The 17498-nt window shown below is 34.6% G+C and overlaps 2 protein-coding genes across 2 annotated transcripts in view; both read left to right on the forward strand.

The window, feature by feature from the left end:
* Atp7a (ATPase copper transporting alpha) overlaps nt 1–17498 on the forward strand; it is a 142227-nt gene that overhangs the window by 32851 nt on the left and 91878 nt on the right. The gene's annotated exons all lie outside the window — the stretch shown is intronic.
* Dppa3 (developmental pluripotency associated 3) lies at nt 102–548 on the forward strand. Its single transcript, XM_026405575.2, has one exon. The coding sequence runs from the start codon at nt 102–104 to the stop codon at nt 546–548; it is 447 nt and encodes a 148-aa protein (XP_026261360.1).

The raw sequence follows: 17498 nt of genomic DNA on the forward strand, positions 1-17498 counted from the left end.
AACAGCTGATGAAGTTTGAGGTTTTAGTCTCAGGGCTACAGTTTTTTTTTCCTCCCAAGCCACAGTGGGAGCAACTTTTTTGAGGGTTTGCTCACCTCACAATGGACCCATTGCAAAAATTTAACCCAACCTCGACCCAGGAGTCTTTTCCAATGTCTGAAAATGAAGAAAATTCAGTGGACTCTCATCCAGTCAGTTCAGAAATGCTAGTAAAGAAACTTCATGACTTGACTCTGAATCCTTGGGCTAAATGCCCGTCCCCTCTGCCAGAAGGTCCACCCCAACCACTGGACAGGAGTGAGAGGGTCTTATGGGAGGTCAGAAAGGGCTTTCCCAACAGGCAGCGAGGAGTCCGGACATTGTTATCTGCACGGAAAGACCGTGTGGAAAGATGGAGATATTTCCTAAGTCTTCAAAAACAAGAAAGAGACAACAATCTTAAGGAAGTTCAGAGTAAAACACGAAGTGTACCATTCAAATGTACCTGCAGTTTTTGCATATATCATGGATGGGATCCTTCTGAGAATGCTAGAATAGGGTATGATTAGGACACAGAGTCAATATAGGCATAAATTGTACTTGTTCTTCATGATGGTAATTTTAGGCACACTTTTCTATGCTTAGACTGCATACCAATGATTTTGAATAGCTTATGTATGAGTTCTGTGATGTCTTTATTCTTTTGCATTCTTTGTTTTTTGGTGTTAGGGATCCCTTCATGCCTTAATGCCAGTAATTTATAAGGAATCTGAGCAGTTAAAATGTGCATAAATGATTTCAATATACATTAGTTTTACTTTTCTGTTTGACTCAAAGAAATACCAGAAGGTCTCAAGTCTTCCTGGAGATTTTAAAAGCCTGAAATCTGAAATAAAACCCAGGAACTGGAAGAGATGTAAAGAGAATATTGGATAGTTTGATTAGAGTGTAATAATTAGAGTAGATAATTAGATTTTCTGGTTTTCAAAAATTTGAGTTGCAATAAAAAGAAATTTTGATGTGCTGTTTTAATTTTCAGTAGCAAATAAATGTGTATATAGAGGGAAAAAAGGAAAGTTCAATTAAAGAAACCAAATAGGACTTTGTTAACCATTATGTCATATGGACAGTCATCTAAATGTGTTATTCAGTTTAAAAATGGGGACTCATATATGTGTGTGGTATATATATATACTTACATATTTAACTTCTCATTTCACTGAAATTTGATGATTATACCAGATAAAACTTACTACTGCTTGAACTTTCAGTAGACAATTTATATAAGTTAATGATAAATTTTCTGAGTGTAATACTTACACTCCTTGGACTGTTAATAGGAAAAGATGTATCTTATAGTCCGGGTAGCTCAGGATGGGAGGTAATTGCTTTCCTTTTATAAGTATCCTAAAAATTTAAATGATATAGAGAACAAAATTTTCAAGAAGACTCAGTTTTAGTACCTTTATTTTCCTTAAAAATTTAAATTGCCTTATAATCATTCGGTGTCATATGATCCTTATAAAACAGCCTGCTAGAACTAGGCATGTCCCAGGATTCTTATAGAACTGGGTTAACCAACCTGGTATTTGAACTTCTTTGAGGAATATATGTGGGTAGTGAGTTTTTATGAGTTTGACACCACATGAGTTATTACTGTCTTAATTTATTTTATTAAACCTGAATACTAACGATGTAGGGGTTCCTTTGTGGATTTTCCAACTAGATCTGAATCAGTTTTTTATCCAAGAGGGAGAAAGAATATGTTAGGTAGGTTAGTAGAAATTTTCACATCACCTCTTTTATTTATTTCATTAAGTAATGTACGTTTATTGGAGAAAACAAAATGCAGCAAAATATTATAATAGTGCTACTAATATCAATATAACTATTTAGTCTTCCAAACTTTCCTATGCAAGTATACATATGCATGTAAGATTATGTGGTGGCACATGCCTGAGGCAGAAGAATTGCAAGTTTAAGGCCAGCCTGTGCAACTTAGCATGACCTTGTCTCAATAAATAAAAAGGGCTGGGGGTGTAGCTTGAGGGTGGGACATTTGCCTAGCACGCATGAAGCTCTGAGTTAAATCCCCGGTACTTCAAAAAAAAAAATAAAAAATAAAAAGAAGACTCATTATTTAATATAATTATCGATAGTCTTTGTATGTCAGGAATTTAAATTTATTTATTCATATTTTTATTGGTGTATTATAGTGGTACATAATGGTGGAATTTGTTGTTAGATATTTGTATATGCACATATGGCCAATATTATTCCCTAATATTTCCTCTTTCCCTCCCTCCCTCCCTCCCTCCCTCCCTCTGATTCTTTTTCTCTACTGATTCCCCACCCCCCCGCCTTTTTTTTTTGTGGTGCTGGGGATTGAACCCAGGGCCTTGTGCATACAAGGCAAGCACTCTATCAACTGAGTTATATCCCCAGCCCTCCCTTTGTTTTTCATGAGATCATCTACCATCTTTCTTCTCCTTTTTCCCCTTTGGCTTCCACATATGAGAGCAAACATATGACCCTTGACTTTCTGAGTTTGGCTTATTTCACTTAACATACTCAGGTTCCATCCATTTTCCTGTAAATGACACAATTTCATTCTTTTTTACAGTTGAATAAAACTCCTTGTGTATATACTCATTTTCTTTATCCATCTATTGACAGATTAGGCTGTTTCCATAGTTTGGCTCTTATGTTTTTTAGTTGTCAATGGACCTTTATTTTATTTATTTATATGTGGTGTTGAGAATCAAACCCAGTGCCTTACATATGCCAGGCAAATGCTCTACCATGGAGCCACTACTCTAGCAGCCCAACTTTAGATTTTTAGGGTAAATACTGAGGAGTGGTGTAGCTGGGTCATAGTATGGTCCCATTCCCACTCTTTTGAGGAACACTCATATTGATTTCCATAGTGATTGTACTAATTTACAGTTTACCAAAATTGTTAAAGTGTTCCTTTTTATCTACATCCTCTCCAGCATTTGTTTTTTTTTTATGTTCTTTTTTTTATACTGAGGATTGAACCCAGAGATGTTTTACCTGTGAGCCATATCCTCAGCCCTTTGTATTTTTATTTTTCTGAGATAAGGTATCATTAAGTTGCTTAGGTCCTCCATAAGTTGGCCATGAACTGGTGATTCTCCTGCCTCAGCCTTCAAAGTTACTGGGATCACAGTTGTGTTTGTACTCTTTTTTTTTTTAAATATTTTTAGTTGTAGATGGACACAATACATTTATTTATTTATTTATTTATCCACCTATTTATTTATTTATTTATTTATGTGGTACTTAGGATTGAACCCAGGACCTCATACATGCGAGGCAAGTGCTGTACCACTGAGCTACAACTCCAGTCCCATGTGTTTGTATTCTTTTGTTTATTAATTTTTTTCAGTTGTAGTTGGACACAGTACCTTTATTTTATTTATTTATTTTTATGTGGTGCTGACAATCGAACCCAGCATACTTGAATGTGCTAGGCGAGCTCTCTACCGCTGAGCTGCAATGCCAGTCCAGTGTTTGTATTCTTTTTTTTCATTATTTAGAGAATACTTAGTTTCTGTAATCAAACCCACGTAGATAAGACCTTACATATTTATTTATTTATTTAAGATTTAAAAAAAATATTTATTTTTTAGTTTTTGGTGGACACAACATCTTTGTATGTGGTGCTGAGGATCGAACCCGGGCCGCACGCATGCCAGGCGAGCGTGCTACCGCTTGAGCCACATCCCCAGCCCAATGATGTCACCAATTTATTAGCTCTTGCCATTATTTCCTGAACTTTAAGGATTCTATTGAGAAAGTCCTTGCCTGTGCCTCTATGTTGGAGTGTTGACTTCTACTAGAAGTTGCATAGTTTCTAGTCTAATTACAGGGTCTTTGATCCATTTTGAGTTGATTTTTTTTATACAGGGTGAGGGATAAAGATCTAGTCTCATTCTTCTATGTATGGATAACTAGTTTTCCCAGCAACATTTGTTAAAAGGCTGTCTTTTTTCCAATGTGTTTTTGGGACCTTTGTCAAGGATCAGATGTCTGTAGATGTGTGGGTTTGTCTGTCTTCTGTTCTGTGCCAGTGATCTATGTGTCTGTTTTTATGCCAGTATCATGCAGTTTTTGTTACTATAATTCTGTAATATAATTTCAAGTCAGAGATTATGATGTCTCCAGCTTTGCTTTTTTGGCTTAATTTTTTTTGACTATTCTGGGGCTTTTATCCTTCATATGAATTTTTAGACTGCTGTTTTCTAGTTCTGTGAAGAGTGTCATTGGTATTTTGATGATCCTTGGTTAGATTTATTTCTAAATATTTTTAAGGATATTATGAATAGGATTATATTAGATACAAGTGGTGAGAGTGGACATCCTTGTCTTGTTCTAGATTTTAAAGAAAATGCTTTCAGTTTTTCCCCATTCGCTATGATGTTGGCTTTGGGTTTTTCATAAACCATTCATTTTTATGATGTCAAAGTAGGTTCCTTCTATCCATAGTTTCTTCAGTGTTTTTATCATAAATGAGTACTGAATTTTGTTGAAAGCTTCTCTGCCTCTATCAAGATGTCTAAGTGATCTTTGTCCTTAATTCTATTTATGTGATGAAATACATTTATTGATTTGCGTGTTTAACCATTCTTGCACCCCTGCAATGAAATCAACTTAGTTGTGGTGTACAATCTTCTTAATATGTTGTTGAATGTGATTTGCTAATATTTTATTAAGGATTTTTGCATCTAAATTTATCAGCGCTATTGATCTGTAGTTTTCTTTATGTGTCCTTATCTGGTTTTGGAATGAGTGTGATACTGTCTTCTTTTAATGAATTTGGAAGTGTTCCATCCCTTTCTATTTCATGGAATAATTTGAGAAGCATTCACATCAGTTCTTCTTAAAAAGTCTTATAGAAAGAAAAATGATTTTTTTGTGGGGGTGGATACTGAGGATTGAACGAACCCAGGGGCACTCAACCACTGAGCCACATCCCTAGCCCTATTTTGTATTTTATATAGAGACAGGGTTTCACTGAGTTGCTTAATGCCTCACCATTGCTGAGGCTGGCTTTGAATTCTCCATTCTCCTGCCTCAGCCTCCCAAGCCACTGGGATTACAGGCGTGTGCCACTGTGCCCAGCTACTTTTATAAGCTGTTACTAAGAGTATTGATTGATATATTTCTGGAGGGCAATTGGGCACTGTTTATCCAAGTTTAGGGAGTAGCCTGGGGCAGTGGTCCACATCTGTAATCTCAGCAACTCTGGAGGCTGAGGCAGGAGGATCTCAAGTTCAAAGCCAGCCTCAGAAGATTAGTGAGGCACTTACAACTCAGCGAGACCCTGTTTCTAAATAAAATATAAAAAAGGACTGGGGATGTGGCTCAGTGGTTAAGCACCCCTGGGTTTAATCCCTGGTACCAAAAAAAAAAAAGTTTAGGTTGTACATTCCATGCCCTTTGATCTAACAATCCCACTTCTAGGAATTTTTATAAAATATTCATGGAAGCAGTATTTCCAATAGCACAAAACTGAAATCGACTACTCATGAGGCTGAGTTAGGAGGGTCACAAGTTCAAGGCCAACCTCAGCAATTTAGCAAGACTCTCTCCCAATATAAAAATAAATAAATAAAAATAGTTGGGGGCATAGCTCAGTGGCTAAGTGCCTCTGAGTACAATCCTCAGTAGCAACCAAATTAATGCAACCTAAATATTAATCCAAAAGGAACTAATGAAATAACATATGGCATGTCCACACAATGGAGAATATCATAATGATTTTATAAAATGGTAGCTCTATATCTTCTCTTGGAATACATGTTTTGTTTTACAATGCTGGACATTGAACCCAGGACCTCAGGCATACTAGGCCAATGTGCTAGCACTGAGCTACATTCCCAGCATAGTTTTGTTTTGTTTGGTGGAAGTTTATATGTCTTGATACATGATGTATAACATATGCTAAAAATACATAGAGCAAAATTTTACATGTAATATGGTTCCATCTGTGTAAAGAGCAAAAATGAGAGGAAACAGGCATTGTAGAGGCTTTAAAAGTGCCCTGGAGCTGGGCTTAGTAATGCATACCTGTAATCCCAGTGGCTTGGGAGACTGAGCAGGAGTATCACAAGTTTGAGGCCAGCCTCAGCAATGTAACACTGCCCTAAGCAACGTAGTGAGATCACCCTGTTGTAGCTCAGTGGTAAGGCACCTCTAAGTTCATTCCCCATCATCCTCCCCCAAATGCACTGGAAATAATGAAGTTTTCATTTGTATCTCGTGTGTGTGTGTGTGTGTGTGTGTGTGTGTGTGTGTGTGTGTATGGTGCATGGTATTGAACCCAGGGGTTTTCTACAATTGAGCTAAACACCCAGCTTTTTTCTTATTTTGAAATGGGGTCTTACTAAGTTGCTGAGGCTGGCCTCAAAAGTTTTGATTCTCCTGCCATAGCATCCTGAGTCGCTGGGATTACAGGTGGGACCATCACACCCAACTCATTTGTATCTTTAGAATATAATTTAGAAATGAATTTGTTTCACTTTTTTTCCAGTCACCTTAAAAGCTTTGTTAACTGGCTCCGTGAAATGATGTTACGTGCTATATAATCTAAGTATAAAGTATCTTTGTATTGAATACTTTAAAGGTTATAAGAATTTATAAATAAAATCACTGTATTTCTTTGCTTATTAATTAAGGATATTGTAAAAACAAAATTTGTTTTCTGGAGCTGAGGTTGTAGTTCAGTGGTAGAGGGCTTGCATAGCACATGTGAGGCAATGGGTTCGATCCTCAGCACCACATAAAAATAAATAAATAAAAGTACTGTGTCCATCTACAACTAAAAAAAAAATTAAAAATTGTTTTCTGGAAACAATGTCATGCCATAGGACTCAGAAGGAAATGACAGAGTGTATGGATCCAGTTATTTTAGTCTTTTTAGTAGAAAGAATGGTCATAAAGGTGATCTGTTTTATCATTTTTAGGCAGGTTGGAATAATCATAATATCTTACTTATCAAGGCAGTATGACCTCTGAAGTTATTTTGCCCAAGAAAGATTTATTGATATTTTTGTTGATGCTGAATTTGAGTAAAAAAATATTCTCTTATCTCCAGCATATTCTAATGTCAGAATCTTCATTTAACATATAAATCTCAGTAATTACTCATATGAAGGATTTTAATATAATTTATCTATGTCTTATTCCTACTTTGATAGATTTTATATATTACTAGTTTTAGAGAAGACAACTCAGTTTGGTTATGGAAATATTATAAATTCTTTTGTCTCAGATTCATCCCCAAAGTCAGATTAGGATGTGGTGTGTATGTGTGTGTGTGTGTGTGTGTGTTTGTGTGTGTGTGTGTGTGTTTGTGTGTGTGTGTTTTATCATTCTGAAGATCCTCAACCAGAAAGTTTGCGAACTGGTTTGTCCTTTTTCTCTGAGATTATTATTTCTAAATCACAGTTGGATTTTCTTAGTTTTCTTTTAAAACTCAGTATAGGTAAGATTTGTTGTTGCTGCTGCTTATTTAAAATTCTCCTGTAATTGAACAAATCTATATCTCAGTTTTTCCTTCTTCTCTTACAAATTTAAAATGAAATTAGAAACTTACAAATTTAAAGATCAAACAATGACATTCTGTTCATTATTTTAGTGCTGGGTAAAATAATGGTACATTTCTGGTACATTCTCTATTGGTCCTCTCTTATTCTTCTTTTTCTTTACTTCCTTTATTTTCTACAATATCCTCTTTCTTTGTCACTTTTAAACTTTGCTCTTTCCTGGTTCCTTTTTTTTTTTTTTTTTTAAATCAGGAACTGTATGTGACCTGTTTACTCTTTCTTGTATTTGGAAAAAAATCTATTGGCAAATGTCTAAAAAAAAAAATGCATCCAATTCAAGCAAAGAAAATGGCCATTTTTACCTTTTACTTTATATTTTTTTTTCTGAATACTAAAGTAAAACATGCTTACTTTAATGAAACTGTAGCAATAGAGAAGTATATAAAGTAAAAAGAGAAAGTCACTTGTCAGAAGGTAATCACTGTTAATAGTTTTATTCTAGACTCTTTTTTGTTTACACATGTACTTCCATGTCATGCACAGATTTAGCTCATTATCCTTAGCAGCTGTGTAGTGTTCTGTAGTATGAATGCATCACAATTTATTTCCTTTTGATAGATATTTAGAGCATGTGCAAGTTTTACCTATTTTAAATATGTATTCACTTATAGACTTATATACATCTATGCAAGTATTTTTTTTTCAGTGCTGAGGATTGAACCCAGGAGCATTCTACTACTGAGCTCTACCCACAGCCTTATTTATTTTTTATTTTGAGATAGAGTCATGCTAAGTTGCCAAGGCTAGCCTTGTACTTGTGATCCTCCTGTCTCAGCCTCCTTAGTAACTGGGATTATGGATGTGTACTGCCACACCTAGCTGATAAATGTTTTTCTATACCTTTGACCATATTAATAGCTAGACACATCAACCTTTCACATTTTTGCCAACATGATAAGCAAAAAACATGATGTCCTTATTTAGTTTGTATTTTTATCTCCCTCATTTGTATTTTTAACTGATTTAGTTGAGCATCTTTTCATTTAGCAACTAAATTATGTCAAAAAATGTTTGTAAATTACTGTGTATACTGTAAGGTTTCAGCAAGAAAAAATGTACTCATTAGAGGAAGCTTGTAATCATTTATCCCTCTTTTCTTGCATATGCTTGGAATAAACAAACAATGTACAAATTGATCATATTTTCAGGTTCATATTCAGTATGTTGAGATGATGGGCCAAGTGGCTATTTCCTAGTATGATCTCTCACTTGTTTTCTAGCTGAACAGGCTTCTCCCCAACTTTGCCATTGAGAATGATTTAGCTTTTTGGACAATTATGTCATTCCTGAAAGTAGGCTGTTTTTTTTCCCTTTATAAGTCTTTTATAACCTGTATTTTATATAACTGTCTCAGCTCACTTCTATTTAGCATGAATTTGCCATGACAGCTCTTAATTTTGTGTTTATAGGCCATAGTCCCTGTAGGCAAATGTACTAAATTGACCAGAATTACACAATAAAATTACAGAGCTAAATAGTAGCAGAAACGTAATTTGCCAAATTTATCTCAGTAGGTTAACACTGAAATGATAAGTTGTAAGTTACTAGGATGTTATCCTCAATGAAAACTCCAAAAACTGAGCAGATTTTTCTTCCCTTCAGTAGTTTCAGTGCCATTCTGCCTTTAAATGAGGGATTTTATTTGGTGACTTACTAATATGTTGAATTTATATTTTTATATTTATAAGGCTGCAAATTTTACTTTTTCTAAAGTACAAATATAGTTTTAATTCTGATTTACTGTCTATCAAAAGGTGTGACTTACGTTGACAGGTATAGTAAAATAGTTATAGTCATTTAGCCTCAAGATATGTAATGGTTAGTTGCAACTCCTGTATACATTTTATATGTACATTTAAAAAACATTTTTCCATTAGAGTTTTGCATTTTAGGACTGGGGAGGTAACTCAGTGATAAAAGAGTGTTTGCCTGCCATGCACAATCCTGGGTTCAATTGCCAGTGCTGAAAAAAAAAAGTATGGGCAGATTTTTGCATTTCAAATATGCACATATTCATACAATAGATGAGGTCATCTAGCTATACTTTCATGTACTGAAAGGAAAATACTTTTGATTTGTAAATCTCTTGAAGACATGAACTGTTTCTTCTCACACCTGCTGCTTTAGAACTTGTGAAGAGTTAGAATTCAGTAAATGCCAACTGAATAAGCTTTATTAAAAGTAAAGCATAAATATTATCTATTGAACTTTTGTGTGTCAAGAACCTTCAGAATGCTCATTTCTAATTTAGAATACTACCTACCCTACTACTACACACAGAAAAGTGGTCAAAGGATCAGAGAGGACAATTTACAAGAGAAGAAAACTAAGTCTTTGAGAAATGTAAGAAAATATTGTCAACTTCATTAATAATATAAAAAGCACATGAAGAATTAGATGTTTTTATTAATCATACTGTTAAAGATTAAAACATGGGCTAGGGATGTGGCTTAGTCATAGAGTGCAGGCCTAGCATGCACAGGCCTGGGTTCAATCCCTCATATTGAAAAAAAAAAGAGAGAGAGAGATATTAAAAAGAATACTTGATACTTGGATATACAAGTGTCTGTTTCATTCCTTGCTTTAATTCCCTTATTATTTTTTGCTTTCAATTATTTTAGGTATAGTTAGAAGTAGACCAACTGGGTAATACTGTAATTCTGTTTAACATTACCACTAACAGGGCACAAGGATTCCAATCTTTCCACATACTTGTCAACAAGTATGTTGGTTTATTTTATTGGTTTATTTTTTAATTAATTATAGTCATCCTCATAGGTATGAAGTGATATCTCCTTGGTGTTTTATTGGTGGAGTACTGGGATTGAACTCAGGGGGATTCAACCACTGATCCATAACCCCAGCCTTTTTTTTTTTTTTGTATTTTATTTAGAAACAGGGTTTCACTGAGTTATTTAACACCTCACTGTTGCTGAGGCTGGCTTTGAACTCTTAATCCTCCTGCCTCAGCCTCCCAGGCCACTGGGATTACAGGTATACACAATTGTGCCTGGCTGTCCTTGGTTTTGATTTTCATTTCCTAATGACTGGTAATCTAGCAACTCTTATAGGTACTTGATAGCTTTTTGTGTATCTTCTTTGGGGAAATACCTACATAAGAATTGGGTTGTATTTTGTTGGGTTGTTTACATATTTCTTTTTTGGCTGGGGCTCGAAGCCAGAGGCACTTTACCACTGAACTGCTTTCCCAGTCCTTTTTTCTTATTTTGAGACAGCATCTCCTTATGTCACTGAGGGTCTTGCTAAGTTGCTGAGGCCGGCTTTGAACTTGAGATCCTCCTGCCTCAGCTTCCGAAGTCATGGATGACAGGAGCACACCATCATGCCTGGGTTACATAAGCTTGATATTACTTCATTATCAGATAAATGCTTTGCTAATATTTTCTCCCATTCTGTGGGTTCTCTTTTCACTCTTTTATGATAGTGTCTTTTTTTTTTTTTTTGGAGGTGCTGGGGATTAAACCCAGGAACTGCCACATACTAGGCAAGCATTCTACCACTGAGCTAAGTCCCCAGCCCCCCCTTTTTTTTTAAAGAGAGAGAGAGAGAGAGAGAGAGAGAGAGAGAGAGAGAGAGAGAATTTTTTAATTTTTTTTTTTTTTTAGTTTTCGGTGGACACAACTTTGTTTGTATGTGGTGCTGAGGATCGAACCTGGGCCGCACGCATGCCAGGCGAGCGCGCTACCACTTGAGCCACATCCCCAGCCCCTCCCCAGCCCTTTTTAAAATTTTATTTTGAGACAGAGTCTCACTTAGTTGCCCTCAAACTTGTGATCCTCCTGCCTCAGAAGCATGGAATAGTTGGGATCACAGGTGTGTGCCATCACACCCGGCTCTTGATAATGTCCTGGGATGCTCAAAAATTTTTAATTTTGATATAGACTAGTTCACATATTTTTTCTCTTGTTACATATGCTTTCTTTTCTTTTTAAGAGATACGTATTTTAACTGACATTTAGTTGTACATATTTATGGGATACACAGTGATAATTTGATACATGTATATAATATATACTGATCAAATCAGGGTAATATTGGAATTTCTCTGTCCTTAAACATTTATCATTTCTTTGTTAGGAACCTTGAAATTCTTCCCTTGTAGTTTCATAAAAATTATAATAGGTTGTTTCTAAATATAGCTACCCTCCTGTGCTATAGAACATTATAATTTATCTCTCTCGTCTAACTGTATCTTTGTACCAGTTATTCAACCACCCTGTATTCCGTTTCCTACCTGTCCTTCCTATCCTTTGGTAATCACTGTTTACTCTCTTCTACTTTGAGATTAACTTCTTTAGCTTCCATGTGCGAGAGAGAACATATGGCATTTTGTTTTTCTGTTTATGGTTTATGTAATTTAACATAATCTCCAGTTTCATACATATTGCCACATATATCAAGGTTTCATTCTTTTTATGACTGAATAATATTCCATTGCATATTTATACCATATTTTCTTTAACCATTTGTCTATTGATGGACATCTTGATTGATTCCATATCTTGGCTGTTGTACCTAGAACTGCAGTTAATGCAGGAGTGTAGGTATCTTTTTCATGAGCTAATTTTATTTTCTTTGGATATATACAGTGGATCTTATGGTAGTTCTATTTTTAGTTTTTGTTCAGGCATCTCCATACTGCTTTTTTTGGGGTGGGGATGAGGTTGATATTTTTCCCACTTTTTTTTTGGTACCAAGGATTGAACCCAGGGGTGCTTAACCACTGAGCCATATTCCCAGCACTTTTTATTTTTAATTTTGAGACAGGGTCTTGCTAAGTTGCTTAGGGCCTCACTAAATTGCTGAGGCTGGCTTTGAACTTGGGACCTTCTGCTTTAGTCTCCTGAGTTACTGGGATTACAGGTGTGCGCTACCATGCCCATCCCCACATTTTTTTGCTGGTACATTATAGTTGTACATAATGATGGGATATGTTGTTACATACTCATACATGCACACAATGCAACAATATAATTTGGCCAGTATTACTCCTCAGTCCTTCCTCTGTCCCTCCCCACCTCCCAGCCCTCTCCATGCTGTTTCCCTTAAAGACTACTAATTTACATTCCTACCAGCAGTGTATGAATTCCCTTTTCTTTCAATGCTAGCTTATATTTAAATTTTTTTCCTGTTTTGTAATAATCATTCTGTTTAGCATTTTTTTTCATATAATTGTTGGCCACTTATATATCTTCTTTTGAGGAATGTCTATTTGGATCATTTGTCATTTTTTTTGTGTATGTCTGTGTGTGTGTGTGTGTGTGTGGGGGGGGTATTGGGGGTTGAACCCAGGGCTTTGTGCATGCAAGAAAAGCACTCTACCAATTGAGCTATATCCCCAGCCCTCATTTGTTAATTTTTAATTTTTTTTTGTTGTTGTTGAATTTTTGAGTTTTTAAGTTCCTAATATAGTCTGGATATTAACTCCTTGTCAGATGAATAGTTTTTATATATTATCTTCTGTAAGAAGTGAAGGTTGCTTCTTCACTCTGTTGATTGTTTTCCTTTGTTGTGCAGAAACTTCTTAGTTTGATATAATCTCATTTGTCTATGTTTTCTTATGCTCTTGGAGTCTTATCCAAAAAATCATTGGCACCTGGCACGGTGGCTCTCGCCTATAATCCCAGTGGCTTGGAAGGCTGAGTCAGGAGGATTGCGAGTTCAAAGCCAGCCTCAGCAAAAGTGGGGCTCTAAGCAACTCAGTGAGATCCTGTCTCTAGATAAAATACAAAATAGAACTGGGGATGTGACTCAGTGGTCAAGTGCCCCGAGTTCAATCCCTGGTACCAAAATAAAAACAAAAAACAACAATAACAACAACAACAACAAAAAACATTGCCTATACTAATGTCTTGAAGTGTTTCCCTAGTGTTTTCTTCTAATAGTTTCATATCATAGGTTTAGGTCTTTGATCCATTTTGAATTGATTTTTGCAACTCGTTTCATTCTTCTTCACATAGGCATCCAGTTTTTCCCAGCACTGTTTATGGAAGAAGCTGTCTTTCCTCAGTGTTTTTGGTGCCTTTGTTGAGATTTGATGGAATTTATTTCCAGGATCTCTATTTGTTCAGTAGTCTATGTGTTGGTTTTTATTCCAGTAACATGCTATTGTGGTTATTATAGCCCTATGTTATAACTTACGATCGGGGATGGTGATGTTTCTTTTTGATTAAGATTGCTTTGACTAAAGAATATTGTTTTAAAATGTATAACTAGCAAACTTACACAGCTAAGAGAGGATGAAGAAGGAAATTGATTAGTCCACAAGAAGGCCAAATAGGAGGGAAAAAGTATCAAAGAAGACTTGGAATAAACAGAAAACAGATAGGAAAATGATAGATATATAAATCCAATGATATCAGTAGTTTCATTAAGTGTAAATGGAGCACATTACTACAGTTTAGAACAGAACTGTAAGAAAGGTTATTTATTTTGTGGCCCTAAGGATTGAACCTAGTGCTTTACATATGCTAAACACTTACTGTACTACACTCCCCAGCCTTACACCAAAATTGTAAAGAAATACTAAACAACTTGGTGCTATTCAAAAGAGACACATTTTCAATATAAAGGTTAAAGGTAGGAGGATCAAAAAATATATTATGGAAATAATGACTACATTATGGAAATATCCACAAGATTTGTGCTCCATTTGTGTACAATATGTCAAAATGCATTCTACTGTCATGTATAACTAATTAAAACAAATTTAAAAAAGGTAACTAGTATGGCTGTAGTATTATCAAGGTAGTCTTTTTTTTTTTTGAAAGAGAATTTTTAATATTTATTTTTTTAGTTCTCGGCGGACACAACATCTTTGTTGGTATGTGGTGCTGAGGATCGAACCCGGGTCGCACGCATGCCAGACAAGCGCGCTACCGCTTGAGCCACATCCCCAGCCCCTCAAGGTAGTCTTTTAATCAAAAAGTATTACTAGAGAGAAGGAGAACTCTTCACAATGAAAGGTTAATTCAATAGATAACAACAACAAAAAATGTTCCTAAATGTCTGTGAACCTAATAGCATAGGCTAAAACTATGTGAAACAAAAATGGGCAGAATTGAAAGAGGGAATAGGTCCACATTAATTGGTGGAGATTTTAGTATCATTCTTCCTATAATGGACAGGATAATCTTTCCATAAGGAAACTGAATGCCCTGGCTTTCCTCATGAATTCTTCCATTTACTGAAGAAATAGAAACAATCTAGGGCAAACTTTTCTAGAAACCTGAAAAATAATGAATGATTCTTATTTTTTTTATGAAGTCAGTGTCATGTTAGTACCAAAATTTTGCAGGAAAAATCCATTTCAGTATATAATAATGGTAACATCAGTTCAGTGTCCATATGAGGAAAAAATGAACTTTTACTACTATCTCATACGACCCACAAAAAGCATTTCCAGAGGATCATAGACTTAAACTATAAAAGGTAAAATAATAATAATTCTAGAATGGCACTATTCAACAGAATAATGTGAGCCATATATGCAATTTAAAATTTTCTAATAGCCACAATAAAAAGTAAGAAGAAATGTGAAATTAATTTTAATAGTGTATTTTATGTAACCCAATATATAGATGTTATCATTCATTATCTAGTCAATATAAAATTATTATTTTTTAAACATTTTTTAGTTGTAGTTGGACACAATACCTTTATTTTATTTATTTATTTTTATGTGGTGCTGAGGATTGAACCCAGCACCTTGAGTGGTTGGCGAGTGCTCTACCACTGAGTTAAAACCCCAACCTTTCAATATAAGATTATTAACAAAATACTTTACATCCTTTTTTCTTCTCTCTTTAAAATCTACTATGTTTCTCACTTCCAGCACATCTCATTTTGAACAAGGCACATTGAATGCTCAGTACCAACACATGGTTACTGTCTACTGTATTGGACCATATGGAGATAGAGCATTTCCATCTCAGTTTTCTTGCTGCACCTTTGGTTTTTTTTTTTTCTGATTGTTTCCTCATATTCTAACTTTATCCTTTATTTCTTTTCATTTCCTGTAAATTAGAAATTAGTTCTAAAGGTTTAATTAGATTCAGTTTAAATTTTTTGGTGCAAAAACTTCATAGGTGGTACATAAGAGGTACATAATGCCTAGTTGTCTCACAAATGGTGATACTAATATTGATCAGTGAGTTAAGATGGACTTCGCTCCCTTGAGTTTCCATCTTGTAGTCAATGGAAAATTAAATAGTACTTAGCAAATATATCAGAATGTTAATGGTTTCTCACCATTTCTAGTCTTCAGACAAAAAATAAATCACTTTCTTCTTTTCAGTTTTCTCATCTCACAGGAGAATTCAGAGGTTGCCTTATTCATCCATTTAATTGACCATCCACCCAACAGAAAAAATATTAATTGAACATCTGCTTTGGGTGTTTCTCTCCCTTTCCACCTTCCCTTCTCCCTGTCTTTCCAACCTGGTTTACTCCCCTAGTTAAGACTTGGAAGGTTTAGAGTAGACGATTTTCATCTCAGTGAGTGGGTAAAAAGTAGAGGTACATATCTGTGCTGCAGCCTTTCTGGTTCTCTGGCACCAGTTGGGGTTCCTTATTGAGAAGCCAAACTGATTATTTGGGGGTCTGTGTTTGACCAAGTATATGTTGTTTTGGGCTCATGTCATTAATTTCTGCTCATGTCATTAATTTACCAGTTATAGTAATAGTATGTATTGTATATTTATAAGTAACATCTAGCAATAACTAGCACTAGGTGCTGTTTTTATATATTTACTTAGTTAATAATGAGCATAGGATCCTACTTAAGTTTTCCTTTAATTTCATTGGTCTGAAATATATTATCAATTATTTCATTCTTGTGTGGGGAGCATTTATTAAAAATTCTTGAGTGGGTTGAGGACAAATATTCAGATAAGTAACTATTAGAGTTCAATTCTACTTGTATTATCTTTTAAAAGACCGAAAAACTAGTTGTTCAGGATGATAGAACAATATGTTCACAGATTCTACATATTGTTCCCATTATCATAACTACTCAATTTATTTTGCTGTGTACTTGTGACTAGTATTACTTTATTATTACTTGGCTATGAAATTATAGTACTAAAGCACAATATTGTATTTACCCCTTTAGTATATTCTTATTACTTTTAGGAGAAAATTAGAGAAATATGTTTAAATGTGAGTGCAAGGTTTTTGAAGAACAAAGAGGAAATTCACACTATTTCATTTTTTATATCCACTCTAAAAAATAAGTACTCAATGAGTCTAGAACACTCTGTAATGACCAGCTATATCTTCTTATCCTGATCTCTTTGAACTCATTCCAAATTATTGTGCTAACCCTTCATAAGCTTGTCTAAGTTAATCATTCATAAACTAATCTCTTGTAAAATAGAATTCAAAATAATATTTCATTTAAAATATATATATTATACAGGAAAATACTTTATAGCCTAAAAATTATAATACAGATATAACATGACATTGATTTGTGTTTTGTTGTTGCATGAGCAGTAGGTTTTTTAATGACATGTAAATTATACACTAAATATAAAATTTTGATTTCAAAGTAAACTATTACCCTTATTTAAAATATATATACCAGTTTTTGTTAGAAAATCAAAATATGGGAAAGTGCCAAGAAAAAATTTAAGAATATTAATATCAATAATAATATTTCAATAATCAATAAAATGAAATAATAAGGGAATAACTGATAATGAAAGGTTATATCTTTATACTTATTTTATATTTTAGTTTTGATTTTCCAATTCTTCATTGAAATTTCTGAGATATAGAAAAAAGGATGTTACCACTTCACACCCATTAGGATGACTGCTATTAAATAAACAGAAAATATCAAGTGTTGGCGAGGATACAGAGAAA

The sequence above is a fragment of the Urocitellus parryii genome, chromosome X (assembly GCF_045843805.1).
Source record: "Urocitellus parryii isolate mUroPar1 chromosome X, mUroPar1.hap1, whole genome shotgun sequence".
Classification (NCBI taxonomy): domain Eukaryota; kingdom Metazoa; phylum Chordata; class Mammalia; order Rodentia; family Sciuridae; genus Urocitellus; species Urocitellus parryii.